We start from the raw sequence: 17,698 nt of genomic DNA, 5'->3' as shown, positions 1-17,698 counted from the left end.
ATTATTTAACATCTTTTGGAAAATTTAGGCTGGTATTTGCCTCTTTGGAAACTGAGCCAGAAGGAGACACAGGGCAACTAAAGTGTTTTACTTGAGCTGTTAGCTGTATTTACAAGAGACAGAGAAACACACGCAGGATGGTGGCTGTGCTTCAGTTCTCCCACTTTCCATTTTTCTATTTGAAAAAGCAGAAAAAGAGGAAAGAACACTTACAGCATTTGCCAACATACTCTTCTTGCAAAGTTGACAATTAATTACAGAAAAAGGAGAAATAACCCATTTTGTTCTGAACAGCAGCTACTCACATTGCTGCTTCAGAGAAGCTGTCATTTATCTTGAAATTTTCATGAGTCGGTGCGTGGTGGTTGCACTGCCTGGGGCCTCTTTTTGCGAGTAGGCTGCTTGCATTCCTAAGTCTACTTGTGCTCAAGTACGAGGGGCCACGAGTACGGCGCTGGTTACAGCACATATGGAGGGAAAAAAAAACTTGTTGGAAAGTGGTTGCTGTGCTAAAAGGTGAGGAGCTGCAGACCAGGCTGTTCCCTCCTGTGTGAGAGACTGACCCAGGATCGTTGTGATCAGTAAATCTGTGTTTTGCTCTTTGAGAAGGAGCAGGAGGTTGGTCAGGGGTTTGCCGTGTGTAAGGTAATGCCAGTCTTTGCAAGGAGGCTGGTGTTTTCTGCAGCTGTGCTCCACAGCAGCGATATTTAGTGTAAGTTTTTTTTGAGGTTTTTTTTCCCCAATTATTATTCCTTAAAAATATTTTCATGCTCTTCCAGTACATTTTTAGGAAGATGGATGCCTTTGTTGACATTTAACTCCAAAATACAGAGTAGTGAGTGTAAAGCTGAGGAACAGACTGCTTGACAGAGGACTGGGTGAAGAACAGTCTCCCCACCTATAGCTCTTCACCTTTTTTCTTTTCTTAGAGATGGGGTGAAACTCCTCTGATGAGAGTAGGTGCCTCCCTGCCTGGATTTCTGTAGGTGAAGCTGCAGGATTCAGAGATGTGGCAGAGAAGATCTGTCTCCGTACCTGCTGAAAGCCAGCCACCACTTAATCCAATTCATTTGACACTCAGATCCGACTCCACAAACGTAAATATAATGCCATTTAGGACCTTGTGGTAATTTTAGGGTACTGGGAGATAAGACTTCAGAGTTCTTCCTGTGACTACTTTTGCCATTGCTCTTCTTACAGGAGTAATAAACCAGTTGCTTTGGCTGATACAGTAAATATAATGTTTGATATTGTAAATATTCATGCTAGGAGGTTCAAGGGCAGCAACGTTTAGAAAAAAAAGATGATTTTGGAGAATAGTGTTGCAAGTTCAATGTTCCTGGATTCATCAGATGCTGTCCTTCGTAAACTAACATCAGGATGCTCTTCTCAGTGGATGCTTGGAAATATAGGCATGTAACTGCAAAGCAGTATTATGTTTTGTTTTAATATCTAAATGAATGTCTTTGCCTTTCTCTCTGCTTCGTAGACATCGATGAGTGTGCAGAAGGGAGAGCCAGGTGTGCTCATCGTTGTGTGAACACTCTGGGATCCTTCACCTGTGTCTGTAATCCCGGCTTCGAGCTGGGGGCTGATGGAAAACAGTGCTACCGTAAGTGATGCTTTTACAGCTGTGTGTTTTGGGCTATCTTATCTGCAAACTGCCACGCTTCATTTTTAATTCAGTTGGATTAGCACTCCCAGCAAAATAAATGTATGCAAAAGCTCAAGCTTAATACTGTTTTCTTCATCTTCTGCTACTACTGGGTTTGCAGGTTGATACGTTCCTAAGCCTGTGTTCACAGACTTTAATTACTGCATTTCAAAGAGCAAATAGCCCTCTTGGTTTATCTTCAGAGACTGGCAAATTCTATTGCAGAGCTACCAAAATATTGCTGTTCTGTGAAATGTATTCAGTCCTGCCCTCCTTTTCCCAATTTTTTTTATAAGCAGGATCTGATGCAACAGAAAACCAACGTTATGTTCTGCCCTTGTCTTTATCTGTCTAGATTTGCTTATGCTTCTCCTGGGAATTGTTGAAATTATTGATTGGGGATGCAAAAAATATTTGAACAACCAAAATTTCCCAAACGAAAACCGTACTGAGCCCTGTTGTCTTCCCTCGCATACTTCCCTCTTGCTGGCGGGGTTTCTTAATCAATGCCACTTTTCTTGAGGAGACTGACTCCCGGTGCTGTTACTTGATATGTGATCTCTGGGCTGTCCTTGAGGGGGAATTTAGATTAATAAAAGAGGTGATGTGGAAGAGTTGGTGTTATTAGGGACCTAATATAAGCTCACTGGAATGCAGACAAAAGCAGGACCTGTTTTAGCAAAGAGGTGGGCAAAGATCGTTCAATCTAATAATACTGAGCAAGAAGTTTCAGCAGAATTCCCTTAGGAAAATATGCTGCATGCCAGAGAATGCATGCATTGCTTTAAGAATGTCTGGGTAAGAAATACTTAATAAGGATGAAAATCAGTTTCAAAGCATTAATATATATTAAAAACAAAAACCAATTATGTGAGAGACATCCTGGAAAATTATTTCATAGGTGATGGGGAGCTGTGAGTAGTGCATTGGTGGAGGAAATGCAATTAATATATAGATATAAAATTATCTGTTACGGGGATAAAAAAGTGGTTTAGACCACTTAGATTTCATAGTGATTGTCTGATAATATTTTTTTCTAGATGTTCAGCAAATCTCAGGGGATGGTGATTCTCTGTGCCTTATGTAAAATATTACAGAACAAACAATAAAAATAAGAACATTCTGCATATATTTATGATCAGGATTATCCCAGTGTTTGAGCAATTTACTATCTTGTTTATTCTTTTATTTCCCCAGTGGCATGGGGAAGAGCTGCTGTTCCAGTTTTACTGATGAAGAACTGAGACAAAGTAAATGATGAAGGCAGTGTATAAAGTCAGATTCTGCATTTGGTTGCTGAGTTTCCTAAATCCCAGCTTAACACACTGGACAGGAGACTAGATCACTTCTCTGTGGTGCACATAATCATACTACACCAAAAGGGGTAGGGTCAGAGCCACCGACACAGATATGCCCGGGAGCTGGCAATGGCATTGTACCAGCACCCTGTCTTAATTGTAGGGGGACAAAGTCTCAGCAAAGGAGCTGCTGTGTGCCCCCTTAAAGAATATCCAAGGACTGAAACCTGCAGATTGTTTTGCAGTGTGGTTAGGTGTCAGGCTCGCCAACAGGACTCTGCTATGGAAGTTTTAAGGCTTTTGTGTTTGCTGGATGTTTCGGAATCCAACTCCTTCCCATTCGCCTGCAAAACTAAAAGCTGCTTTTTGGAAAGCATGAGCGGTCTGGGTTGAGATGAACCACCTGGGCTCCTCAGATGGTTCCTTTCCTCCTTTGGGACAAGGACAGAACTGGCTGTTGTGTTCAAACAAAGCGTAAATCTCAGGAAACCTGTGAACGCTCCTGTAGTAGGCAGACTGCTGAAACAGTGAGCCGGCTTCACGTTACCGAAGACGAGAGCATCCACTGTTATGACACAAGGAGCCAAATACCTGGAGTTCAGTGACTCCACAACACGCTCTTCTTGGGTCTGTGTGGGAGCTGAGTTTATATTTCCTGCTACAGCTGTCAGCTTACGGATGCTTTTTTACAGAAGGCTTGTTCTCCGCTGACTCTCCCCCTGTGCTTGCTTTTTAACGTCCTTTTGATTTATTTCTCCGCAAGGCATCGAAATGGAAATTGTCGATACCTGCCAGGACAACAACGGTGGCTGCTCTCACCGCTGCGAGCACACGACTACGGGGCCGCGCTGCTCCTGCGACGACGGCTATCGCCTCGATTTTGATGGCAAAACATGTGCAGGTAATTCACGGCAAATGCCGCGTCTCTGCGGGAGGAGGGAGGAGGTGTGCTGGGTCTCTGCAAGGGGAGCCTGCGGGAGAGCTGTCACTCAAGGAAATACCTTCCCATCCCCGTCCCTTCTTCTACAAGTTTTAATTAATAGTGTCCTCTGGCGCTTCCTCAGCCGCTGCTCCAGCTTGCCTTGCTCTGTGTGTTTGCTGGGATTATCAATTAATGATGGGAAGGAGTTCTGCCTCCCAAATGGAAGATGACACTTGGATGCATCACCTGTTGCTGTGTCTCATTTTGTCTAGCCCAGGCATAACTTAGGTGAATTTTTTTTTCCTTCCCTTCCTCAGCTGGTGGCTGGGACGAGGGCTGGCTCTGCCTGGGAGCTCTGAAGTGCTTCATGCGCAAACTCCACTTGGTGTTGTGGAAGCTGCTCTATTTCCATCAGATTTGCTCAGTGATGAGATTGCACTTCTGGCTATGAGAAGTCTCACTTAAGAAGTGAAAGCAATCGAGTTAGATTTGTTTTTATTTCAAGAGAAGTGCTTAAAAATTCCTTCATGTTTTAAACAATTTTACGATATGATTTATTTTGTTTACAACTTTTGCTGTGAAAACTGTGTTTCGTTCTGGTTTAGGCTTGCTGTCACTATGCTGTTACAGTTTTAAAGAATAGCCAAGAAGTGGAGGGAAAAAAAAGAGCAGGCATCACAGAGCAGTCTCGTAAGACGTGAGGAAAAGTAGAGAGCGAGAGCTCTGGTGAATGTGAGAGGCGTTACAGACAAGAAGAGTCTTGCAACAAAAAAAGCCAAGTGCGGTGGAGAGGAAGGAGCAGGGAGGAGGGAAGCACTGAACTCTGCAGGGGCGGTTGGCACTGCAGCTTAAAACCCGAAGAGAAGAAGGGGATGGAAGCAGATTGGGATCCAGCGTCTCACAGGGGTGGGATGGGTTTGGGTGAGCAGGGGCAGAGCAGCCGCCTGCTCATGCCCCAGCTCCACGACCTGCTGATGGAGATTTCGGAGGCCAGCAGTTACTCTGGCCACAGCAAGCAGAGGTGAGAGTGCAGGGGAAGGGTTTGGCAAGGCTGGGGATGTGAAAAGCTGCTCTTAACAGCAAAAATGTCCTTTTTGTTGGATGCACATTTTGCATTCCTGCACAGACAAAGGGCTGTTGCTAGACCCCTCCCCGATGTACTGCAGGGGAGCTCGGCTTGTGACATTTCTGGAAAACACTCCATGTTCAAATAACCTGCTTTAATCATTTTCATGCTGACCTCCTCACCTCAATTGATTAATTACATTTTCTTTCTCCTCTTTCTCCTGTCGGCGTTTCCTAATGTTGGTGCTCCTTCCAAGGTTAATTGAGACACTGCCCTTTCCCATCTGCGGCTGCTCGTCTGGGTGACGTTCAAAAGCGTTTTGCAGACTCAGCGTTGACAAGGTGGCCCTCGAATGGCCACCGACCTGCTCGGCAGGCTGCAAGGGCTGAGATCAGCTGAAAGCCTGCAGTGGAAAGATAACAGCTTGATTCTCCTTTCTAATCACTAGAACAGCAGTGTCAACGATAACAATTTCCAAATGGACACAGGGCAGGATAAGGCAATGGGCAATTAGTTATCAAAAACTACAATTGCAGCCAGCGGGCTGCCCATGTCCAGCGAACGTGGCGTTGGATCAGAGCTTTGTTGCACTGTTAGTTTGCATTGAAAAAAAATGAACCTACAGAAGTGCAAATGGCTAAATGAGGATTAAATAGATGGTATGTGTGGGCTGGTGAGACCTGGTTGTTGTCTGTTTTGTACATCACCTCGTGGCACCTGAGATTTGCAGGAAAGATGCCTTTCTCTGGACACGGAGGGTATTGGCTGCTGTGGGAGAAGGTAAAAGACAGCCGCTGCCAGGATTCAGACAATGGTTGATGTGGGAGAAGGGAGAGGAGGATATAGAAAGGCACGGTGCTGAAAAGCACGGTAGCTAGCGAGAACTGTGGCAGTGGCTCGGACCATGTCCGAGGGCTGAACGAGCTGCCCCTTCGTTGCAGAGCTGGACGAGTGTGAGACCGGAGAGTCCTGCTGCTCTCAATTCTGCATCAACTATGCGGGCGGCTACGAGTGCGCCTGCAAAGCGGGGTTCCAGCTGAACGCCGACGGCTGCGCCTGCGACGGTGAGTCCTTTGACACCAACGGCTCGGTCTAACTGAGCACAGTAGCGGGAAGAAGAAATACTGTCAAAGCTTATTGCAGCGTTTTGTGGGCATTTCCCTAATAAGGGAATCGGTGACCACATGCCAGCTTTGCTGGTAAGGTGTTACAAATGTGTAATTTCCACTTTTTGAGACCGGAATACAGTAATAACCCAGCACAGAGAAAAGGGGGGCTGCGGGAGACGAGCCAGCAGAGAGGAACTTTTCCTTCTCTTTCTGTGGACACTATATATTGATGTGTGTTAAAGATTACCTCTACCAGAGGAGAGCCCTCAAAGTAACCAGAGGATCAACTGAGCTTAAAGCAGCTGTTTTCACTTGAGACAGAAACAGGTGAAACAATCTATTCCGTGGTGCCCTGCAATGTTTTAATATCTCTGATACTAGTGAGAAATGCAGAGCCTCGAAGTACTAAGAAAATGGAGTTTTCTTATGCGCAGAATAGTTTTTCAGATGCAGCCAGGCACAGAGTGCACTCTCCGAGCAGAGACACTTGCACCTAATTGACATTTGTATCTGTTTTTTTTTTAGATGTGGATGAATGTCGTCTTGATAATGGCAACTGCGACCATGTGTTAATTCTCTGGGGTCGTACGAGTGTGTGTGTAAGGAGGGTTACAGGCTCGGTGTTAACAGATGGTCCTGCATCGGTAAGTTATTTTTACGTTTGAAGGTCATTAAAGTATTTCCCACTGATTAAAAAAGTGAATTCAACTGAGACTTTCACAGATCCTAGGATTTTGGGGGCCCAGCTTGGGCCATCTCTGAACGTGGCCAGGGTGAATCCGAAGTTCATGCTCAAGTAATCGGCTTTGCCAAGGATTAGTGGGAGATGAACACTTAAATGCCCTGGACATGTTTGAAAGCCTAAACCTCGTGGTTTAGAAGTAAATACTATTTTAACAATTTTCTTGCTCTACTTGAAGAAGTTTAACGTCCTGTGGAAAAAAAGGTAGCCAAATTCTGCTTTGATGAACTAAGGCAAGTTTTCCACTGAAGTCAGTGGCGTGATTCTGGATTTCTGCCAGTGTAACCAGTACAGAGTTTAGCCTAGCAACTTCGTTTTATAACCAAGTTTAGCACTTGCTAAACCTCGAGTGGAGTTTTATACTTTAACAGGCTCCAAAAAGAAAGCCAACTGATTTCCCATAATTTAAAGGCTCCAATTTTAGTTTTTCTGAAAATAAATTGGACAGCCAACCTCACTCTATATTTGTAATCTCCAGAATGAGCTAGAGTAATGACCTTCATTAACTAAAAATAATCTCAAACTTCCAAGTGAGGAAAATTAAACTCCTTATTTAATTTTTTTTTGGATTCTAAGACCATATTTTATTTCCAGAAAGAAAAGGAGACAGGTTTTTTCCCCCCTCTTTTAGCAGAAACTCTGTTTGTAAAAGCAGATGAGAAAATGAAACAGCTCTGACTGCTGTGCAGACTGCACGGAGGTGTAGCTGAAAAATCTACCGGCATAACGAAGAAAAAAAAAGATGTAAATGAAAGCAGAGTGTCAGGGAGGGGCCAGGTCTTGATGGTGTGTGTGTGTGTCAGCCCTAGATGGGGAGGAGGTGGATGCGGAAGAGGCGGTGGGCTTTGCCGGGGCTCCGGGGCTGCAGTTCAGAGGTTCCCCCCAGCTCCTTCGCTACGCGCTCGGTGCCCTGTACGAGGATGAAGACCCGCGAGGAGAGCTCACCCTGGTGCACAGGGTCGGTGAGTGAACGGGCAACGCTTTTAGCATTTGCAGCCAATGTGGGGGGAAAGTCTTTGAAAGAGGATTTGGGGCGAGAGCGCTGCTGGGCTGGCCTGGCTCAATCCATCAAGAGGAGCAGAGGAGGGATGAGTGTTAATCCTGCTATCTGCCTGTCCTCCTCACCAGCGGGAAGGAGGCATCACCACATGTCCCATCCCAAATGGGATGTATTTGGGGAACAGGAGGGCTCCCTGGTTGCCGCTGCTCCTGCCTGGATGTGGTAGGGAGGGATGCAGAGGGAGGCACGGGAAAAGTGAGCAGCACAGCAAGAAAAGAGTGGGAGGCTCCTCGGAAAAACAGGGTGTCAGCCCAAAGCCCCAGAGGCAACAGACGGATGTTGTTCATCCCAGGGGCGAGAGGATTGTGTGGGTTACTGCAGTGCACAAAATCCACCAGAGCTGCTCTGCTGAGAACAAGCCCTTGGGAATTGCTCCCTTCCTCCTAGAGCTAGGAGAAGGAGGTGTGGGGGCTCACAAGCCCCTTTTTAATGATTGGAGGGGGGTTCACTGAAGATATTTGTATTCTTGTGGAAACTTCACCACTTCAAGAGTATTATGAGTTGAAACCTTGTGCTTTCTTTCTGATGAGCACGATAAATGCTGGTGGGTCGCCAGGAAGGAGTAAGTTTTCTTATTTTTGTTATGTATTTATGTCCTGTGATTTTTATGAGCTCTAATTATTCATCTAAAGACACTGCCCTGCAGGCAAAAATCAAGAACTGGTCTTGGCTTTAATAAAAAATTAACTAATTTTTATGAACAAAACTGTTAGGACCTCCCAAATCACATAGCGTCCAGCTGGACTCAACAACACCGATAACCAACTGGGAAGCTGATAAATGAGATAACCGCAGGCACAATTATCAGGCCTAGAAACCACAATCAAATATTTATTGACCAGTTTTTGCATGTTTATGTTTAGCCACATAAACCTGGATATTATCAGTCAAAGCTGAGCATCTGCACTTTTTCTAAAGCTGAGGTTTTGCAGCATGTGAGGGTTTGTAGAAGAAGGTGATGGAGGACTGAAACTTTGAATGGCTTAGTAAGTTCTTTTACCTCCCAAATGTTAATTTATTCCTTGTACTTCGACATATTTTTGTGCTGCTACCTATATTATAAAAATATCGCTTTAAGCAATAAGCTGGTGTAAGTAAGTAACTATTTTCTATAGATCGAATGACTTTTTAGCGTAGAAGCATAACATTTTTAATGCTAATCTGTATTCTTCTCCTGAAGTATGAATGTGTAACCCATTCCAAGTGGGAGCACTGGGATTCTGAACGTCCCAGAAAGCCTGGGTTATTTATTCAGCTTCAGAAAAAGGAACAGCTGGGTGCTGAGACCTAGAGGAAGTCTGGCCTCACATAGAAAATTGCTGGTGAAAGGCAACCAGCCTGCTGACATACAGTTAGCTGAAACAATCTGCCGGCTCGCTTTCAGGTGTCGTTCAAAATCCCTTTCCAAAAAGCCTCCAGCCACAGCCATAAAGCCTCGAAGGCAACAAAGTGACCGTGTGCATAGGATCTTAACGTCACCAAGGTATTTTAGCAGAGAGTGAAATTAAATTTCTATGCCTTGCTCAATATACCCCACAAAGAGAGAACGTGAGGGGGTGTGTGTCTGCAAGTGAAGGGAGAAAAGTAGGGTGAGGAAGGTGAGGGAGGAATGCATTTTTATATAAGGTTTCCCACATAAACGAACTCTTTTTTTCATATCCATGAAGAAAAAAGGAAGTGATAAATGTGTATTATGCTTTGTTTTCCTAGAATAACACTCCAACTATGCTGTGAAAAATATCACTGAACTGTGCTTAACTAGCATCACATCCACCTGCTGCGATAGAAGAACAAAAAGGAGAGCCTAGCAAGGAGAAAAGGAGATTCTCCCCCAGGGAATACTTTTAATTATATACAATATTATCAGGCACTAGGTGCAAATTCAGTTTTTCTGAAGGAAAACATATTTGCTTCTTAAGTATTTTTAAGTGCTCTTTGATGGGGAATTAGAGCATTTATTGGGAGTAAGTGTCGCACCTTTCCTTTTATTTAGAGTCTACAAATTTGAGAATCTCCATTTGGGACAATCTTTTGTGATGAATCAGGGGGATCTGCAATGCTACCAACATTAACTCTAACAACGTGAATACTTTATTTATTTATTTATTTTCAGACTCTCAATGTCCAGGTTCCTTTTTGCACTTGTGCATCTGGAACGATAGGTGACAGCTTGTAGAATTTTTTGTCTGGACGCTCACTAAGCTTCCTGTATTTTTTTTTTTTTTTTTTTTCCATTTCAGTTTGCCTTGACAACACTTTTGGCAATGACTGTAGCTTAAGCTGTGAGGACTGTCTGAACGGAGGCAGATGTAACAGTGAGCACAGCGGCTGTGTTTGCCCACCCGGGTGGACCGGCGTTATCTGCAATGAAAGTGAGTACCGGGTGTTTGAATGGAGGGGACCTTGTCCTAGTGCTGTCACCATGCAGGTGGGTAGGAAGTAGGAATAGCCTGTTGTACTTTTAATCTGTACAGCTCTCTAAGGAGCACAGATGCCTCATAGACAAAATAAAATGTTATTGTAATGTGGCAAATTAAATAGAAATTGTAGGAGATGCTGCAGCGTACAATGCAAACCCTGAAACAGCGAGGTCTCTGCCCTCCAGTGCAGTACAGTACAATACCCCGTCCGGAGTATTTGTGTTGGTGCTCACTCCTGTTCGCTCTGCTGCAGAAGAGTGCCAAGGCTTGCCTGCCGTGCTTCGCTGCACAACTTGCCTCGCTGACTTTCAGAAGTCTGTCCTGGCAGGTGGTGTGACAATCTGGGTGGACATCGACGTTAAACTTGATTTTTCCTTTATAGCATCACAAGACATTGCTTTTTTGTTTGTTTTTCTCTTTGTTGATAAACTTGGGCCTGTTTTTCTTTAATCCTTCTTTTATTATTAATATAATTTTCTTGGGATGCTTAATTTTTAATACTGGAAATTGTATTTTTCAGAATTCTCTTGCCAGTTTGACTAGTGACCTTTGTAATAGCTTTCAACTCTTCTTATTCCTGCCTCCTGGCAGAAGATCTTTCTGATTCAGAAGTATATTTTAAAACCAACTGGAAAGATGGAGTGGCAATTTCTTGATGTACTATATACTTGTATTGCTTGTCTGAGACTTCACGCTACAGTCTCTCTGCGTGTTTGAGATGGGTCCCTCCATTTCATGGTGTATGACTTGATGGCCCATCATACTCAGAAAGTCTGTGCTATCACTAATGAGACAAATAGATGATGAACTGTGGCTTAGCATCAGTAGACAGCAATCTTCAGATTAATCACCATCAACATTGTTTAGAAGGCATCACCACAAGGAGAGAAATATAGAAAAAACACCAAATGATTGAAACCAACAGTCTACCCATAGTTATTTTGTGAGACTGATCAGGGGTTTGGTTTGTAAACAGCGGGGACAACTGAGAGAGTAGAAATGAAGATGATTAAAGTGATAATTTCTGGTACTACCTAAGACAGTTCAAGCTATCAAGTTAGGATATTCTTCTATTCATGGTGCTCTGCTGGTTCAGGATAGATTATAAAAATTTTAACTCAGGATACAAATTCTTTAGTTCGCTTCATAAATCATAACAACATTTTTGCTCTATCTTTACAGTTGATATCCAGGCATGTAATCTGGTGGAATTCACCTCTGGAATTTAAAGAACTTTATTGGGATTGTGTTGTTGACCCAAACCTGCAGTCCGACAAAGCAGGCATTGACAGTGATAAATTCAATATATAATCTGTATGAATTAGCCAAATCTCATTGCTTTCACTCTTTTCTCTCACTTTCTTAATATACAGCATAGTCCGTGAGTTTAGGGTGAGCTAAACAGTTGAGAAAAGTGGAATTAAATTTCTGTAATAATGCACGAAAGAAACCAAATGGAAATTGATGTGAAATGTCCAGGTTTTTAATGTATATTGATAAAATGTCAGTTAAGTCAGATGACTCCAGCAACTGTATTTACTCAGCTCACTCAGGCTGCAAATAGCAGAGCAAGGCTTTATTTTGCAGTTTGTTTTGTGTTGGAGCGATGAGAGCTTTAGGAAGGAATCTCATGCTCGTGTGGATCCGTTTCTGCCGTGATCATCTGGGGAATTTCCGAGACTATATTAGAAAGACGCAACATGATTTTTATAGTTGTATTTTGGAGAAAAAAAAAATGTTTAAAATAATCAAAACTGCTCTGATTTTCAAGCTTTGTACTTAACAGGCAATGTCTTTTGAGCCCTGTGTGTTGTGTGGAGGGGAGCACATGCAGGGGAGAATTTGGATATGTCAGGTAGTAGTTCACATAAATAAGCTTGGTTCATTCAGGTGTACTTTTAAAATTAGCTAATAAATATGAGATGGACTGGCATTACCTTATATAGAAAGAATATGACTTTGTTTAGAGCTCACTTCACTAAAAGGACTCTCTCCTTGCTCAGTTTTGATGACTGGAGTCTTATTTGGCTTCATTTCTAGCAGAGGGAAAGGATTTCTTGGCCCATTCGTCTTCCCTGCTTTCTCTGCAGCTTGCTCCCCCGGGACGTACGGCAGAGGCTGTGCCAGCGTTTGCGAGTGCCAGAACGGAGGCTCCTGCGACCCCGTCACGGGGCAGTGCCGCTGCCCGCCCGGCGTGCACGGCAAGCTCTGTGAAGATGGTACGGCTCTCCTCGTCTTGCCGGAAACCTCACCGCTTCTTTCCCCTTGGTTCTACCTAGATGTAATTGTGCGTGGTAAATCTTAAGGGCCCAAATGAGAACAGTCTCTGTTGTGCAAGGTGTACAATAACCGTGCAACTTGCCCTGCAGTGACTTTTGTTTAAATAATGGGCGAGACAAAGGCCGAGAGACAGCAAGTGTTGTGTGAGGATGGGCTGTGCAGAGCCCCAGGTCAGCGACAAGTCAGCGCAGTCTTCTCTGTAGTGCCAACTAAAAGAGAGCTGATTTTGGTGTTCGTGTTTTAATACTTAACAGCTGATGCCTTGCTGTGTTTGTGTACTCAAAAGGTTGCCCGAAAGGCCTCTTTGGGAAGAACTGCGACAAACCGTGCAACTGTGCCAACAATGGCTATTGCCACAGACTCTACGGAGCCTGCCTGTGTGACCCCGGGCTCTACGGGCGCTTCTGCCATCTTAGTAAGTCCCCATAATTTTCAGATCTGTTTAACACATACATAACATAAAGGCCTTGAAAAGACTCCACATCGCATATAAAATGAGCAAGGCTTTGGGTTCTGCAATGAGCTGGGAGTAGCGGGAGGACATGACCTTTGACGTGTGCCAGCAAGCCCCAGAAACTTCATTAATCTTTTCCTCTAGCAATTAATCTTTGCTGTAAGGACTGAGATCTACCAATGCACGAAGGTGAGGGCTATCGGTAGGGTTGGATTGGGATGGGCAGGTTAACATTAGAGATATTGGTGAGGTTGAAGTCTGATCGGAGCTGGTTAGTGGCTGTGGATATGGGTGGAGTAGAAGCCCAGGAGCAGGACTGGCTGGGGCAGGATGAGGGTAAAATGTTCAATGGGAATAAAAGGAATCAAGCTAAAAATGTACAAAAGAGATAGTAAACTTTCTTTGCACTCACAGATTTTGTTCGTGAAATCCATACAAGATTGAAAAGTAGTTGTGTGATTTTTTTTTTTTTTTTTTTTTTTTTTCTTCTTTCCCCCCCTCTTGAAAGTTTTTGTCTTGGAATGTATCCAAACATTTTTTTTTTTCATTCAGAAATTTAACTAAGTTCGCTTTGAAATGTTTCTGGTTCTTACATTCACCACATATTGCTTGAAATGAATTACTTAGTATAGGAATCATGTAAATTATATTTTACACCCCCACACTTCAATAGGCACTGTCATAGGAATGTGGATGTGTTTGCTGAAAGTGAAATGAATGTTTTGCTTTTTGCAGCAGTTGCATTCTGCAGCAGTGTGCAATTTCAAATAACTCGTGCATAATTGCAGAGCTAACGATTCCTTTTCATCTGGCTGCAGCCTGTCCCAGGTGGGCCTTCGGAGCTGGCTGCTCGGAGGAGTGTCAGTGCGTGAAAGAGCACACGCTGGAATGCAGCGTGAGGAGCGGGACTTGCACCTGCAAGCCTGGTTATCACGGCAAAAAGTGTCAGAAAGGTATAACGGAAAGCCAGATTCCCTGTGTCTGCTTATTCCTTTGTCCTAGCATCATTTCTCATTCTTCCTCCCATTTGCTTTGTTTGGCTGCTGCTGCTACTAATAGATTCATATTCTACTAATTATTTTGTCTGCGGTTTTTCATACAACAAACTCCGTGAACGCCTGATATCACAGGCCTTAGAGGGACATCAAGGGGAATACAGCTTAAGAAAGCAGGAGTTTTAGCCTGATCAAATGAGAACAGAAACCCAGAAGCCAAATGCTATTACAGCCCTGAATAATGAAGATTGTGGGAGTTTTCACTTTTTTTCTTTCCTTTTTCCACACAGACAGTAAATAAGCGGCAAAACCTGTTTTTTTATGGCAGCGAGGTGATTTGTAGACGGTTGCAGTAATGCTGCTTTTCCTTCAGATTTTTAGGTCTTTGAATTCAACTTACTCTTTGTAGTTTTTGGGGGGAGTTCAAAGAGAATTGTATTGCACATTCATGTTTGCATGTCTCAGTAGCCCTCTCCAGACAGTAATGGAGTAATGCAATAAAGATTCTCCCTTCAGATTCCTCTCTGGGCAGGCAGGAACACGTTGGGTTTATGACACAAGTTCTGGAGGGGTTGGTGGAGAATAATAGTTGTGATATTTAATAGCTTTAGCATTCTTGGTGACACGCTTCGTTCTGGGAGAGCATCCCCCACCCAGCAGTGGCTTTGCACCAAGGCAGACAGCAGCAGAAGGTACAGACAGATAAGAGCAGCAGTTCTGTAATGGCTGTGACTGAGTATTTCCTTAAGTATTCTGCCACTGTTTCTGGGTTGTAGTTAAGCAATAACCTCTTTGAAACATCTGTGCGAGTGTTTAATAAGTATTTACACTCCATTATCAGCAGCTCTTAAGTGTACATTATAATAAATTTTCTGCAAATTTCTGCCAAATTATTTTCTGACTTTTGCTCAGTTTTCTTAACGCTTCCTTTTTCTTACGCCGTGTTCTGTGTCTACTTGCATTTTCCAGAGTGCACGCCTGGCTTTTATGGGGCCGGTTGCAAACTGAGGTGCAACTGTTCTGCTGATGTTTTGTGCGATCATGAGACGGGAGTCTGCGAGCATCCGTGTCCACCTGGGTTTCATGGAGAAAAATGCCATTTATGTAGGTACTCACTGCATGTTTCCCTGGGAGGTGCTCTTTGGATGGGAAGGCTTACTCAGGAAACTTATGTTCAGACACAGAAGCAGCAAATAAAAGGGTACACTTGTTGTTGATATGAGTTAGTGCTTCCCTACTGAAGCCAAACTGATATCTGGAGCCTGGCAACTGCTGTGTCGCTCTGCTTGTAAAGACTGAGGCACAAGGCTGAGGCTGGTTACTAATACTAGCATTTGTCCAAGTAACTGTAGTTCCTTTTAAAGCTTCAGGCAGAGATTTTCTAGAGCTCTGTTGCAGTTAATTACAGACCACCAGTCGGTGAAACACTGATGCTCACATAGATCATTTTGTACCAGCACAGCTCAATGTAAAATCGCTGCTGGTGGCGCCTCCTAATGTCTACAAAATGCTTCATTCTACTGATTGTGTCTTTGGGTTTCTTTTGACAAGCTTGTCAGCCTGGGAGCTTTGGGGTGAACTGCAGGCAGAGGTGCAGCTGTGGAGAAGCACCATGCGATCCGGAGACGGGGCGGTGTGTTTGCCCAGCTGGGAAGACTGGCGCTACGTGTGAGCAAGGTGTGTGGGGTGCTGGGCTGGGGTAGTGAGCGTGTCTTGCTTTGACAGACAAGTTAAGAAGTGGAATTATTCTGTTTCCCACCAAAACTGCTGCAGTGCTATAGGCTTAATTTGCAGGATGGCTAAAGGCTAAGTCTTGGTGCAGAACATATGACGTCCACCACATGGGATTACTTCTAAAGGAGGCAGCGCGATTCAGTTACCCTGACCCGACTCTCTGCTGTGGTTAATAATAGTGATTTGTATACTGGCCTGGGTTTACATGAGTTGGGCAGAGGATACTGGGGCATTGCAGCAGCTCTGAGTCCCAGAGTTGGGACTGTGCGTGCCTCAGGAGCAGTTGAAGGGCCTTGACCCAAGACAGCTATTGTGGAACCAGCAAGTGAAGGACCTGGAATAGAGGAAGGAATTAAAAAGGAGAGTGTTATTGTGGATAATTAAATAAAGGGGATGAAAAAACTCTCAGGGACACTTCCACTTGCAGAGCTCTGGCTATTGCATGCCTGAGGAGCATCTGCCCTGCGTGGACCTGGGTTATGGCTCAAGGAGCTTCAGCCTCTGCTGAAGGAAGTGGAGCTGAATGGAGACCTGGGCTCCACCTCACGTTCCTCGGGACTGGATGACCGTCCTGTCGCCCCTTCAGCCCAGGAAGAATACAGCAGCAACCCTCCCCTCCTGCATCTGTCTGCAGATTATCTTCACTGAGTGCAGTAATTTTTTCAGATGTGCCCAAATGCTCCAGATGTTACTGTATTGTCCGAAGAGAGCCTTTGGATCTGACTTTAGATGTGTTCTCATTTGCTGGGGCGAGTTGGCTTGTTCAGGCGGCTTACTGTGACAGCGCTCCAGGTCTGGAGAGATAGTGGAACAATCCTTTATCCAGCTTAGTTTTACTGTAATTTTTAAATTCTTCAAGGTAACAGCAGAAATCTGTAATTGCCTTGAAACAGAAAATGACACTGGGGACATCTTTGTCCTTTTTTTCCTAGACTGCCCAGCAGGTTGGTGGGGACCAGACTGCCGATCCTCCTGTGAGCCCTGCGCCAATGGGGGACAGTGCAACAGAGAAACTGGAGCCTGTGACTGTCCCCCTGGTTACACTGGGGCATCCTGCTCTGCGTGTAAGTCCTTACATCAGCCTTCCCTATGAAAAAAAAAGTCACTTTGATTTCTGCCTTGTTGCTGTTCTGTGAGATGCTTGTTACGTTAAGCACACTGGTCCAAGACAAAGTACCCTTCGGCTTCGGGAATTCCCTGGTTGGGATTTGACGTTATTTACAAGGGGGAGATTACAGATAAATCACAGAATGGTTTGGGTTAGAAGGGACCTTTAAGATAATTTAGTTCCAACCGCGTTGCTGTGGTCAGGGACATCTTCCACTAGACCAGGTTACTCAAAGCCCCATCCAGCCTGGCCTTGAACACTTCCAGGGGTGGGGCACCTACACTTTCTCTTCTTAGATGACCAGATAAACTGCATCCCAAATCAATGTTATTGTTTGACCTAATTTATGGCAATATGTACTTAGAAGTACCATGTTTAATAGCCACAATACTTTCATTGTAATCCTGGTTGCATGGCAAGAGGTGCTGACCAGTTGGCCATTGTGGCATCACTCTTGGGTTATGTGTGCAGCAACGCTCCTTGGTGTATATAATTTAAGATCAAATAGTAGTGAGGCTGAAGGAGTAGCGTCAGTGCTGTCTCTGCAGATCCAGAAGAGACCATGGGAATATGATCAAGCAGCTGCTCTCTGCTGCCGTGGTGTGGTTCGTTACCCAGCCTCTGGATATTAAAGGCTGCTGGGGTATGGCTTTTGTGCTTGCAGTGTAGACAGGCTCTCACAAGCAGCACTGCTTCGTGCAAGACCTCAGTGGTGGCATGTTTGTTCTCCTTGTTAGACACAAATTCACTTTTGATGAGGGTTTCCTCAGCACTCTCTCCACTGATTGATCCTGATGTGCAGGAGAAGTACCCAAAAGTCTCTCAAGCTATTTCCACTTTATAGGACTCACCCCAG

General features: G+C 44.3%; 1 protein-coding gene across 1 annotated transcript in view; it reads left to right on the top strand.

Annotated features, from left to right (window-relative positions):
* The window catches only part of LOC104473870 (multiple epidermal growth factor-like domains protein 6), a 150,379-nt gene that overhangs the window by 115,671 nt on the left and 17,010 nt on the right, over nt 1-17,698 (top strand). Inside the window, exons 7-17 of the mRNA XM_086754894.1 lie at nt 1,490-1,612; nt 3,716-3,853; nt 5,882-6,004; nt 6,575-6,693; nt 7,612-7,753; nt 10,092-10,223; nt 12,362-12,490; nt 12,838-12,966; nt 13,824-13,958; nt 14,970-15,104; nt 16,667-16,798. Of these exons, the coding sequence (XP_086611020.1) occupies nt 1,490-1,612; nt 3,716-3,853; nt 5,882-6,004; nt 6,575-6,693; nt 7,612-7,753; nt 10,092-10,223; nt 12,362-12,490; nt 12,838-12,966; nt 13,824-13,958; nt 14,970-15,104; nt 16,667-16,798 (1,437 nt within the window). The remainder of the gene's footprint in view (nt 1-1,489; nt 1,613-3,715; nt 3,854-5,881; nt 6,005-6,574; nt 6,694-7,611; nt 7,754-10,091; nt 10,224-12,361; nt 12,491-12,837; nt 12,967-13,823; nt 13,959-14,969; nt 15,105-16,666; nt 16,799-17,698) is intronic.

Source organism: Chlamydotis macqueenii, chromosome 9 (assembly GCF_036417535.1).
Source record: "Chlamydotis macqueenii isolate bChlMac1 chromosome 9, bChlMac1.mat, whole genome shotgun sequence".
NCBI classification, from domain to species: domain Eukaryota; kingdom Metazoa; phylum Chordata; class Aves; order Otidiformes; family Otididae; genus Chlamydotis; species Chlamydotis macqueenii.
This window is presented reverse-complemented; position numbering and strand designations above follow the sequence as displayed.